We start from the raw sequence: 13431 nt of genomic DNA on the forward strand, positions 1-13431 counted from the left end.
GAACCATTGGAGTCTTGGGGACGTTTATAGGAATAAAATTCACGAGAACACACAGACATACTTCTTTGGAATTATCCACACTTTGCAAGGTCTATTTCAAGTACTGAAAATTCTTGCAATTGACTACACTGCTGTAAATTTCATATATGCAGCACGCCCTCACAGTCACAGGATTATCTGGTTAATAGTGGGATACACGACGTATGCGCATAAATGCATAATGTATGCTGGCGCTTACATCCATATATGGGCTACCAATTAAAGATGACGTAGTCTATTTGTTGTAAATATATAAACAGGCATTTCGATTAGAACTCCAGCCTAAAGGCAAACTGCGATATGCCGAAAAGTTTATGGGGAACCAAGAATTTCTGTTACTGGCTAAATAATTATTGTAGAGATGTATGCAATGCTGCAACTTCTCCCAAATGCATGATGTACATTGTACATCTTAAAGGGACGATCTAATCAGTCAAGATAATGCATGTTCATTGCATTTATTACACCTTGCATGTGTGTGTGTGTGTGGGGGGGGGGGACACTGCATACACACACAATCACACAATTCATCTTAATGGGTTTATCTGGAATTGAAAATAGGACTAACTCCGAATTGGGAAATCATGGCCATTATCAAAATGTTCTCTAAAACTGACGGAAATGTCAAGTTATAGTCAGACAAAGTACAAAAAACTGGCACATTTTGAATTTGCTCTCATAAAGGTTTATTGAACTCTTCCAAATTACAACACTTGTTTAGCTAGACTAAAAAGTAGAAATTTCACAAAATTGTGCGAAATAAATAATAGAATTCATAAATGCATATCAAAAATAATATGCTTTATGCCAGAGGCAATAAGTTAAATAACTTTATATTACCAATGTCTCAGTCTGTATCAATTTCTAATAAAATCCTAGGGATTGCAATGTATTGCAAATATTCCACTAAACTACTAAATATATTGGTTTCTGTTAAATATGTGTTCAGGTGATTGCAATGTTAGCCAGGCCAGATCATCATCATGTGACTGGCTTGCACTGCATCTGATTGAACATCCTTATTGGTTGAATTCAACTTTTGAATGACATTTACATATCAAATACTTCTTAGCCAATGAAATCACAGTTTTTAGGTTATCACACATCATGTCTGCTTATATCATAATTTACCTCGATATTGACTGTAGTAGTAGGTATAGGCAATGAATATTGCAAATGTTTTACTTTAAGGGTGCTACACGTTGTCAAATCTACCCAAGTTCCCCAAGTATTTCCCTCAGATTCCTGTCAAAATTGTAGCTAGAATGTATGTAAATCTATCCCAGTTACACCACAGACAAGTATGGGTACGCAATTTTTCTCTCCGATCAACAAAATTTACCATAAACTTATTCTATGTATGAAAAAAAACTTCCTCATTTTCTTGGAACGTTTGGCAACATTTTGATAATCTCAGCTGGTTTGAAACCAAATTTGGGATATGATAATATATTGTTAATTGAACTACAAACTATCGGAAGAAGAAATTCCTGAATTTTTTTTTTGGCAGATATATCTTTGCACCTTTGAGTGAAAAAGTTCCTACATCATTATCTTAAATTAGCCAAATTGAAAAAAACTGTTTGATTACTTGGTATGTTTGTACTTACTTACTGTTTGCGCACTCCAAACTTTAATTTTACAATTTACCTGATTTGCACTTTTCAGAAGTCTCTAAAACAGGACAATAATTTTTTCCTAATTTTCAAATACACAAAAGCATGTTGAAAATTTGTTCAATTCCTCCTCTGGATACACTGACTCTGTAAAAGTGTAATTCTTTTTTTCAACTGTCTTTTAAAGATGTTTAAAATACTGAAAAGTTGTCTTTGATGCGAGTGCCTCAAGACTCCTTAAGACACTAATACTTGCCATATATTGTTCACTTTCAGCAAGTTAGGGGGTTAACAAGAATTCTGTATTAAATAAAGAGTTTGTATATGGTACGATAAACTTTGTAATTTGTCATTTTTGTGAGTAGGTGGTACATTAAAGAAGTTACTATTTGGAGTTGAAGAGGACCTAAGCCCTGCAATGCCTTCCTACTGAAGCAAAATTGTTTCTATGGTTACTAACAACTTAAGAACACAAGGTTTCAGTGCGTCACAAACAACATCATTCCCGGCTAGTAATAATCAAAACTTAAAACCAAATACAGTTCAGAGGTAAGGAGGACAGTGACTATCCGTAGTATATATGTAGGATGAATAAAATTGACAAAAGCCTTATTTGAACTCTACGTGACCTTATTTATGTTCATATCTTTGAGTTAAACACTAAATTACTTCTGATCTAATAGACAATGCATGATTCATTTCTCTATGTGTTCCATTTCAGCAGCAGTGGTGCAAATCAGTGATGGAACTACGTCTGTTCCAGGTAATTTTCAGTGTTGAGAATACCTACTTTAAAAGGCCAAGGTTTCAATCCCAGGTTCTCAAATTAGTGTTATCTTATCAGTGGAGCCATAAGGGTTAGATAGATTCTTTCTTTTGTTCTGGACCAACTTTTTTCTACAACTCTGCCAGAGAACTGTTTGTCAGTCCTAAACTTGACTCCTAATCAAATTCACAAACCATTACAAAGAGAGAAGACAGTATACGCTGCAGCGAACCAAACTCTGTGTAGCAGTTGAACGCGTCATGAAATTAACATGATTCAAATATCAAGCAAATTTAAATATCCAGCAAACTGAAATTACTGTGTGATATTAAGTTAGTTTTATCTTCATAACCTGTATTGCCATCACTATGGGGGATCACTGCTCTGTGAGGCAGCAAAATTTATGAATCCTGCAACGTGATATAGTAACATCCGTTGACCTGGGGGGGTCATGATCAGGCCATGTGACTATTGAATATCATGATTGATAAAACTATAAACCAGGCAATGTACACGTCAGGAGGCATGCAGTTATCATAGTGTAAATGCAAATTATTTGTCTTTGTTTTCTTTGAGAACTTTGGCACGTAGGTCGTCCTTGTATGAGAGGATATCCCCTTTCCATTTCGTTATTGTCTTCTTATTGCATTCCCAGATTTCTTCTGCAACCTGTTTTTTTTTTTAAACAGAAACAATGGCTGGTGTTAGGAGTCAAAGAATTACAGCAGAAATAGGGTTGGTGTGGTATTTCACTGTGTTAAGTGAAATACAACAGGAACAGGGTTGGTGTGGTATTTCACTGTGGTTAGGTGAAATACAACAGGAACAGGGTTGGTGTGGCATTTCACTGTTTCCGTAATACTACTAATACGGAGAAATATTGGTGTGGCATTTCATTGTGTTAGGGTGAAATACAACAGAAACAGGGTTGGTGTGGCATTTCACTATGTTAGGAGTCAACTCCCTTCGGGATTGTGAAAAGTGCAGAAATTCATCTCTACCACAGACATTTTCATATACTGTACTTTTGAAGAGACTGTTAACCAGCTGAAGACTTTATCTTCAAAACATTCTATCACTGAAACTGCGCGACTCTCAGTCCCACACAATCTTGAGTTCTCAATCACTTAATTCTCCTATAATCTTGAGTTCTAAATCACTCTGTTTAGACTCACCTGTCCTATTAGTCTGAAGTCGTGGCTAACGAGAACCATTCCACCATCAAAGTTATTGATAGCATCAGCTAGGGAATCAATGGTTTCTATATCTAAATGATTGGTAGGTTCGTCAAGTAGTAGAAGATGAGGTGTTTGCCACGATATCCATGCAAAGATGACACGACAACGTTGACCATCCGATAAATTACGCATGGGACAAACCTGGGAAGGAAGAACAAAAATAATTTTCATCAGAACGGCCTTATGTAAACCATCATCCTCTGTTGCGTAATATCCGCCTCTTTATAGTGTCAGTAGTAAAATATGTATATATGTTCTCTTCCATCCCTTTTGGCACAGTTTTCTTCTATTTAAATAGTGAAATCAGACAAGATGATAAATTTAGCAGAGATCTATATTTACCTGTTGTTTCCCTGAGAGTCCATATCTACCAATGATTTTTCTCATATCTTCCTTCTCTTTCACTTCTGGAAAACACCCCATCATATACTCCAATGCACTAAGATCTAGATCTAAAGATTCAGTTAAATGCTGTGGAGAGAGAGATGAAACAGAGTTGTGAATATAGCTAAAATGGCGTTGGTTTGGTCTTTCACTCATGGGATATTACGTTTTTGACACAGAGCTAGACATACTTCAACTCTAGACAGACAATAACAGATACACAACAAACACAGCAGGATTCTTTGTCCAATCACACTGAACACTGATAAGCATTACTATTCTTTCACAGTGTAATAGAAACAGGTTTCTAATGAAAACATTACACATTGACTTGGTGTTTCTATTGAAACTATTACATTGACTTCCAACATGTACAGTAAAGTATCATTGTAAGTCACATTTGTACCAAGTTTGAATGAATATAGCTTGTTGTGCATGTCAGAAATGATGCGAACTGATGGACAGACGCATAGACAGACCAAACTCAAAGTATTGTAGTATCTCCCTTGGGCTTTGCCCACTACGGAATAGAAATTTATGGCAGGGAATTATAATGTAGTCTGCACGATATGGAATGTGCCACCTATCAACTACCATTTCAAGAGAAAGCTGACTGGGGCTGAAAAACATGACATATCTTACAATCTATTAATTCAAATACAGCTTTGATGAAATTTGGGTGAAATTTTACTGCAAGCGAATAAATACATGATTAATTTCTTCATAACAGTTATTGGTAGTAAGACACTTACCTGATGAAATCTTCCCATTCTAAGATGGGGATGTTTTCGTATAAGGCCATCGCTTGGAACAAGTTCACCAAGTAAGAGTTTGAGGAGTGTTGATTTACCAGCACCGTTGGGACCCACCAAGGCTACTCTTGAATCCAAGTCAATTCCAAACTCTAAGTTTTTGTAAATCCATGGCTGTGGACAAAGTGACATGCAAATGGTTGTTATACAGTGGGGTATCAAGCAATTTTCATTAATATAATTACAACTGCAACTATTCTAAAAATAGACAGTCTAAATAAAAGCACTGGGTACTTGCCCATGTGAGGGCGCTAACACGAGTAAATACGGTAGATACTATTGCCCAATATTTTTCTTCTTTCAGCTGAGGAAAATGAGTGACATAAGGGGCCTTGTCACTATGAGTAGTTACACGAGTAGTGACAAACCCTTAGGTCATGAGTATTTTCCAGCTGAATGAAATAAAATATCGGGGAATAATATAATTATACCTCCTCAAGCATAATTTATGAAAAATCAGGAAAAATAATCGCGATTTGGAACATTTTGACTTGTATATCGAGAAATGCAAAACGTAGACATGGGTTTGTCGTGACATAGAAAGATCTTGGTATGTAATCCATATTTTCTGTTCAAAGACAATAACTTGGCTTGAATATCGTATAAAATCTCTTAGATATAAACTGAGATGCATGCTATTTTACACGCATTACCTTATCATCTTCATATCTAAAGCTAACATTCTGCACCATAACCACTGGCGGTGGTATAGTACCACACTCTGGGAAATAGAATGATAAAGTCTGAAATGAAAACAGAACGAAATACAAAGGTTAGGTGATTCTATGCTAGAGAACATGTAACCATAATTATAAATATATATGTGCCCACATGCCAATTTAACCCGAGAGTTTAGGACACTTCACATACCCGTATACTTTGGTAATCTACACAAATCCCAAACCCAATTCCTGTACATTGAAGTCAAAAATATTTACTGAAAAACTTCATGCTATTGTGTGGTAATATATATAATACATAATATTGTGTGGCAAAATTTCACAAAGCAAACAATTATTTAGCAGAGAAAAACATAAATACAACTTCCTGACAATCTACAAAACAACCTGGACAATTCTGGACATTTTAATACTCAAAATAAGATTTCAATCATCCACTCATAGTAACTTCCAATGCTTGAACAGTACTCCAGGAAATAACCTTTGGGTTCTGGAGTCATTTCATGATTTTACATCAAGTAAATTTTGCACAACTGCCACGAAAAACCACACCAAAAACTCTCATTCACCTCTAGGGTTCTCACACTGGTTCACCGTTGTGCCTCATGGGACTTGGCAGATAAAGCAGATGCACATTGATAAGATTACATTACATAACCTATCATTCTGCCTTTCTGAAACATTTTGTAAGAAAACTGCCCCTTTATACATCATCTTTTCAGACACCAATTTCTAGACTTACCTTATCAGCTACTACTTTGTCTGCGAGTCCTCCGGCAACCATTTTACCTAATGTCTTTTCTTTACTTTGGGCTTGTCTGGCTAATTTAGCACTACCGTGACCAAACCGGGCAATGTAATCCTGGCGAGTAAAAACATACAATAGTGATTAAACACAAACAATAATACATAATTTTTCTACACACATTTCCTTTTTGAGAGACATTTTTCTGTAGTAGCGAACACTACTTTTACACATTTCCTTTTTGAGAGACATTTTTCTGTAGTAACGAACACTACTTTTACACATTTCCTTTTTGAGAGACATTTTTCTGTAGTAACGAACACTACTTTTACACATTTCCTTTTTGAGAGACATTTTTCTGTAGTAACGAACACTACTTTTACACATTTCCTTTTTGAGAGACATTTTTCTGTAGTAACGAACACTACTTTTACACATTTCCTTTTTGAGAGACATTTTTCTGTAGTAACGAACACTACTTTTACACATTTCCTTTTTGAGAGACATTTTTCTGTAGTAACGAACACTACTTTTACTTGAAGTCAGAATAAGGATAATCGCTTCCAGGTTATCTTTAGCATTGTCACTGGTACAAAACTCAGTAACTGTAATTCGGCCTTTCGATGTCATCATCCTTCAAGCATGCTAGTGGTTACTTCGAACAATTCAAATACATAAATTAGACTTCCAAATGATATGGATAGAATGTAACCACCCTAAAAATATTTCATTGAGTGTTATTTTTTTTTACACTGTTCATGATTTGACGTTTAAAATTTGCACTGTTGCAGGTGCATTACGCCCATTTGAGATAAATTTACGGACTTCACATGAGCTTCTCAGTGTACTCGGTTTTTGAGCTCTCTGGTTCTCATACAGGACACAATACTGTTTTACATCTCAAAGTGCTTACCATATCAGCCCTTTCCACGATCAGCAGAGTTTCTGAATATGAACCACCCCACCCCCCACCCACCAACACCAACACCTACCCACATACCTATCTGTGATCATTCAAGCATATACAGTGTTTTATTTAAGGGCGGTAAGTAGGTAAAATCTACCGGGGTTCCCACATCATTTTACCGGGGTTCCCCACCTAAACTATGATACATTGCATGGGAAGCACTACCAGTTTTACCTCTTTCCCCCTTTCTGTTACCGGGGTTCCCAAACCTTAGCAAAAACACTGATATAATATGACATATCAATGTTGGTTTTCAGTTACTTACCTTCATATGATTAATCTGAGCCTGTTCCCAGGCGTATCTCTTCATTTGATTCTCCTCCAGTTCAGATCGTGTTCTTACATACGTATCATAGTTACCCTGTCATAATCAAACATATATACATATCACCATTACTACATCATTGTCAGTGACAGTTTGCTTTGGTGTGTTTCTCGAAGTACAAAAAAGAAAGAAATAATTTTAACTTTTATCATTTCATGTGCTTGAAGTCAGAATAAGGATAATCGCTTCCAGGTAATTTTTAGCATTGTCACTGGTGTGAAAAAGCCAGTAACTGTAATTCGGCCTTTCGATGTCATCATTCTTCAAGCACATGCACATATGTACATACAACTACTACCATACACAGGGATGTATATACCCTTTGTAACTATGAATATGAACGAGTTCCTAGCAGACCAACAATTTTCTATACCAACATCTGAAACAGTGTGTTGAAGTATGGAATATTGTGTACGAATCAATGCTAATTTTCTTTGTGATGTGTTCACCTTCAGATTTTTTTTTTCAAATTAAATAAGAGTTACATCATTTAACTTACAGAAAGAATGGAGCAAACTTTTTATTTTTTTTATTTTTTCTAGTCATACAAGTGTCCTTTGTTCTATATATAAACCTGTTCAGAGCCACTAAGACTTTTTAAAGTCTTGGTAATATGTTTTGGATGCATTAATACAGTTGTACACATTACTATGGAAAGCCAGCTATCGGCTAATTAAGATTACTACAAAATAAAACTATTGTCATTGCATGTGGTAGATTGTGCGAGTGGATGACAGCGATGCCTTAGTTATGTGGATATAATCATGGTGTGAACACTGAATGATGTTGAATGTGGCCACTTGAGGAAAGCTTCCTATGAGTGATGCCACCCTATTGTGAATGTAATGACATCAATTTCCACAATGCAACAGTAGTTTCAGTTTGTGTGTGTTAGCTTCCATATAGCTGACTTCCTATCATTGCATTCTTTCACACTGCATATACACCGGGTCGGCACATGGTACACAACACTAGGAACGAGATACTAATATTTTAGGGGCATACTTACGCCATAATACTTCAGTTCATTCTTGTGTAAATGTATGATATTAGTACAGACACCATTAAGGAAATCTTGGGAATGTGATACTAGCACCAATATACGTTTATATCTGTTGAGAAGAACAACAAATGTTATCAATGGAACCAAGTTGGGGAAATTTTCCACTCCATGAGGTTGGTGGCGGGTTGAAAATTGTAAACTCTCTGTGCTCAAATTCAACTTATGCTTGGTAATTGAAATTCTGTCAAATGAATTGCTACAATTTTCTATTGATTTCCAACTAGACAATACAATGTTTAGAAGTCTATGTGTCCTGGACTACTGCTAATTTGGTAGTCTCGATACAATGTTTAGTAGTCTATGTACCCTGGACTACTGCTAATTTGGTAGTCTCGATACAATGTTTAGTAGTCTATGTACCCTGGACTACTATTAATTCGGTAGTCTAGATATGATGTTTAGTAGCCAAGGTGTCTGGACTACTGCAACATTCATAATTTGGGAGTCAAGATACAATGTTTAGTAGTCTATGTACCCTGGACTACTGCTAGTTTTGAGCCTTGAACCCAGTCTACAAAGGGGCAATCAACAAGTTCTCAACATCTAATTCCATGTCTATAAAGTCTGAGTGATATCTGTGAGGCTTACTCTTTAACTTGTCCCGTCCTGTTTCCATCATGTCCCAAGCTTGTACTGTTAATACTAAGCTCTAAATTTCTTGTGATTCCGATTCCGTACTTTCAAAATTAGGGAGAGTTATTTATTCTTTTCTTTATTTCAAGTTTTGGGGGTAGTGACATCCCTGCTTTTGTGTGTTAATATTCTCTCTACCAGGGGAGTATTTGTTTGTACACTAATAACTACAAATTGAACAAACAGGCATGCTATTTGTTTTAAAAACTAAATGTGTGTATTAAAGCCTACAGCCTACTGTGGAAAACTTTGTAGAATCAAGGTATAAGCATATCTTCTTTTCACATTTGGCCTTAGCTTCAATGATAGATATAATCGGAGTTAGTTAACAGCTAAGGTGAACGGTGTTAGCGAAGTACACTTACTCTTTCAATTCCTCTTCTAACCATACACAAGCATTTAAATCTAGATGGTTTGTAGGTTCATCTAATACCAGTAAATGTGGTTTGATATATAATGCCCTGGCTAAAGCGATTCTCATTCGCCAGCCTCCAGAAAAGTGTTTACAAGCTCTGTTTTGCATTTCGTGATCAAAGCCTAAACCGTGTAGGATTCGAGCACCTGTACTCTCAGCTTTGTCAGCATCCAGATCATCGAGACGTTCAAAGATATCCATCAAACGATCACTTTCAGCTGTATCATACATAAAAAGAAAGAGAAACTATAGATTTATGAGCTGTTGTCATGATAACTTTGGGATACAACTCAGTGATGTCATCTAGCTGGAACAGGCAATAACCTCCCAACTGCTAACACATGTTGGTGAGGTGTTAGCAGCAAACACTCGCATGTATTCTCAAGATTTCGGGCAACTGTCAACTATCTGAATAACAAGTTGGTACAAGAAATTCATATTCTCGAGATCTTAGTGCAACTGCTAATCATCTGAATTACAAGTTAGTACAAGAAATTCATATTCTCGAGATCTCAGTGCAACTGCCAATCATCTGAATTACAAGTTAGTACAAGAAATTCAAATTCTCGAGATCTCAGTGCAACTGCCAATCATCTGAATTACAACTTAGTACAAGAAATTCATATTCTCGAGATCTCAGTGCAACTTGTACTTCAAAATATGTGCAACTTGTTAAGACTTCACTATTTCACTCACATTCAATATGGCCTATTTCTTCAGCTTCTTTCTCAAGTCTATTTCTTTCTGAATCTACTTCCATTACACACTGTAGAGCCGTCTTGTCACTAGCAGCTATTTCTCTTGACAAGTAAAAGATATCAATGTGTTCAGGTATAGGCACTTCACGATTCCCCAACACATTTAAGAATGTAGATTTACCTGTTATTTCAAAATGAATTACATAGAAAGTAGTTAGATTTAGTGAGAAACGCATTTCTTATGACGTACTGTAGTGTAAATGGAAAACTACAACGACTGGAATTTTTGAGTAGTACTGACTTGCATCAAAGGGAACATTTATTTTTATTCAGCACAACAGTTCTTTACTCGTTACTGTTAGTGTTAGTGAACTGTACAGAAACCTCATACTGTGTTATCCCCAAACAAAGTAGTGTGGGTGGCAAGCTCTCTCATGAGTCATAATTTGTGAGCATGCTCTGGACATAATCAAAATCCTATGCCAACATCACCATTTCATGCCCCCAAATGATGTCTTGATAGCTATCAGATCCAAAAATCTTCATTCCTGGTCTGTAGCTGGCATGTACAGATGAAGTTGCTGGTCTTTGAGCACCCTTGAGAATAAGTATTAAGCAATCTATGGAGAACACTGTACCATGACTTACCGGATCCATTTAGCCCAACAAGACCGTACTTGCGACCACAGTTCAATTCAATTTTAGTATCAGATAATAGTTCTACACCATGAAAAGTCAAGGAGAAATTATAAATCTTGATGTCTCTGCTGCTAGGGTGAGATGCTAAAACTCCTGTACAGGATCTGCCTGTGTTGATCATGAGGTCTGACATGGCTGCCGATGCACCATTGACATCAGCACTTGCTCCTAAATCACAAAGATATTAAATATATTTTTAAAAATTGAATTTATAAGAATTTCTTACATAGTCAAGACAATCTCCTGGAGTGTTGTTGAGTTTCAGTCACTTTTACATCACATTCACAATACAGAGCAATGAAAAAAAAGACAATATTTTACAATTGCTGGATTTTCCAATGGAAAATTGCAAACTTTCTATGTTTTTTCCCAAGTTTTAGATGCGCCTCCATTATGTACTATAAATTTCTAGAGTGGATGTGTATTTTCACCCACTCCTGCCTGACCACCTAAACTACAACAAATAATTATGCATTTGTCATGTGTCTGGATAATACTTATCAACTGTTTACACCATTCTAACAGTTTGGTGTTAACTCATTTGTAGGAACTTTTGGTTCATGATTTCTTGTTGAGTTAGCTGAGGTGAAGAGAGGTCTTGAGATTCAAAGCCATGGATAGTCTTTAGACTATACAATTTTGTGAAAATTACTCAAACTAAAACTGAGTTCAGATATCTAATTTACTAGTGATATTTACAAATTTATTCAAAGTGTCTTTCATCTAAAATTACCTAAGACTATTTTTTATTTGGGCTTACCATTCCTGCTTCCATTTTCAACTCCGTTTGTCTGTTGAGTTTCAGAATCAGTCTGGGCTTTGGCTCCTTTCCTTTGCCTTTGCTTTGCAGCTTCCTTCTTTTTGGCTTGACGTTTTTTAGCTGCTTCAGAGGGCATTCTTATTCTGTAATATGGATTGGTCTACAAGAAATAAGTTTACAGAAAGAAATGAGTGGATTAGTTAGAACAACATGTACATGTAGAGGCACAACGATGGAAGTGGTTCCTCTATGATATACTGATAGTTGTGGCACATGACTTTATTTCTTCTCAAATAAAACAAATCGACAGATTTTGCTGTACACAGAAGCCTAAAGCAACTGTAATAATTTCATCTTTGATGTTTATGGTAATAATTTTCTCCCTTTTTTTGTATGCTTGTACAAGGCTGAAACATTGGTTTGCATGTCATTGTCAACAGTCACGTTATTTCTTCACCACTGTCATTCGTGTACGTGTGCTGACGAATACCAAATCCCATTTTTTACACCAGTTACAACGTTCAGTGACTCAGGAATGGACTGTGTTTAGACCTGGCTCTACTGAATTATGTCAGATATGAGAGACCGTCGCGACACCGACATGCGACAACCACGACTCGCGTATCAAATAGCAATCGGTGTGGAATCCCAACAAAACACGACATATAGGTATGAGAGTTCCTTGTTGACAAATTGCCTTCTGCCGGTCCCCTAACTACCACACGAATAGCGTGTGGGTGACAGCTGTTGGAACGCCATAGCATTTTTTCAAGGTCGGTATTCAGACTCAACCTTACCGCCTTTCTTTGTGACGTCACTTTGGCCGGTCGGCTTGTCGCTGACAGGAATATATGGACATGATAACTAACAAGTATGAGCGTGAACTCCCTTGACAACTGTTATCTGTTTTGAGTTTCCATCAATTAATTTACACCCTCCCCTCGCATATAAGGAACTACATTTCCATACGGAAGCGAATATCATTCAATGAAAAATGAATGTCAATGTGCCGGTTACCGGCGAATTACACAATCGCTTAGAGCTGAAAAGCCGACAAGAATTCAACGCCTGTGAATAATCTCATATTTCTAAAACCATACAGTATGATCCGTTTTATCCATATACATGTATATTTACCTTTTAAATTATATTCTTCAAGCGAGACGTTACGATTTTCACGACTGATCACCACAACAGTTTAGTACATGTGCCTCCGGTTGCCGTTTCGTCAATGACGAAATTCCTGTTACCAAATAAGGAAATGCTCGGCTTCTTTCGAGAAACATCGGATTCGATTCCGAGAATGACATCAGTGCAGTTAATTTACAATGACGCCACGACCACTCAGCAGCATGCATGACGCATGATACGATTTAATATTCTTTGATTTGTCAAAGTTGTTTTTAACAAATGAAATTAATTTCGGTTTTACCCTAAAAGAAAAATTAGTTTCGGCAAAAACTACAAAAATGTGTGAATATTGCAAATATCTATCAAAATATCGGCTGGCAGTGTGTATGCTATTCTTTTAATTTATATATCTGGTGAAGTGGAGTAAATGATTCTAAAACTGGTTTAACATTACATGTGT

General features: G+C 36.4%; 1 protein-coding gene across 1 annotated transcript; it reads right to left on the reverse strand.

Annotated features, from left to right (window-relative positions):
* Positions 1 to 715: 715 nt before the first annotated feature.
* On the reverse strand, positions 716 to 13106 carry LOC144434564 (ATP-binding cassette sub-family F member 2-like). The gene is made up of 13 exons (XM_078123033.1): positions 12978 to 13106; positions 11841 to 12000; positions 11030 to 11248; positions 10380 to 10562; positions 9634 to 9901; positions 8582 to 8684; positions 7513 to 7608; positions 6278 to 6397; positions 5509 to 5598; positions 4796 to 4969; positions 4002 to 4130; positions 3597 to 3800; positions 716 to 3090 (listed from the first exon to the last, which is right to left on the reverse strand). Exons 2-13 carry the CDS (start codon positions 11974 to 11976, stop codon positions 2974 to 2976), a joined length of 1839 nt encoding a protein of 612 aa, XP_077979159.1. The 5' UTR covers positions 11977 to 12000; positions 12978 to 13106; the 3' UTR covers positions 716 to 2973.
* Positions 13107 to 13431: the final 325 nt, after the last annotated feature.

This window comes from Glandiceps talaboti, chromosome 4 (assembly GCF_964340395.1).
Source record: "Glandiceps talaboti chromosome 4, keGlaTala1.1, whole genome shotgun sequence".
Classification (NCBI taxonomy): Eukaryota; Metazoa; Hemichordata; class Enteropneusta; family Spengelidae; genus Glandiceps; species Glandiceps talaboti.

What these genes read in the sequence shown, in the direction of transcription:
- LOC144434564 (XM_078123033.1), bottom strand. Translation starts at nt 11,976, where the DNA reads ATGCCCTCTGAAGCAGCTAAAAAACGTCAAGCCAAAAAGAAGGAAGCT. An exon ending in AGAAATAGGCCATATTGAAT is followed by an intron (nt 9,902 to 10,379) that starts GTGAGTGAAATA and finishes TGTATGATACAG; the next exon opens with CTGAAAGTGATCGTTTGATG. An exon ending in ACAAAGTAGTAGCTGATAAG is followed by an intron (nt 5,599 to 6,277) that starts GTAAGTCTAGAA and finishes TTTTCATTTCAG; the next exon opens with ACTTTATCATTCTATTTCCC.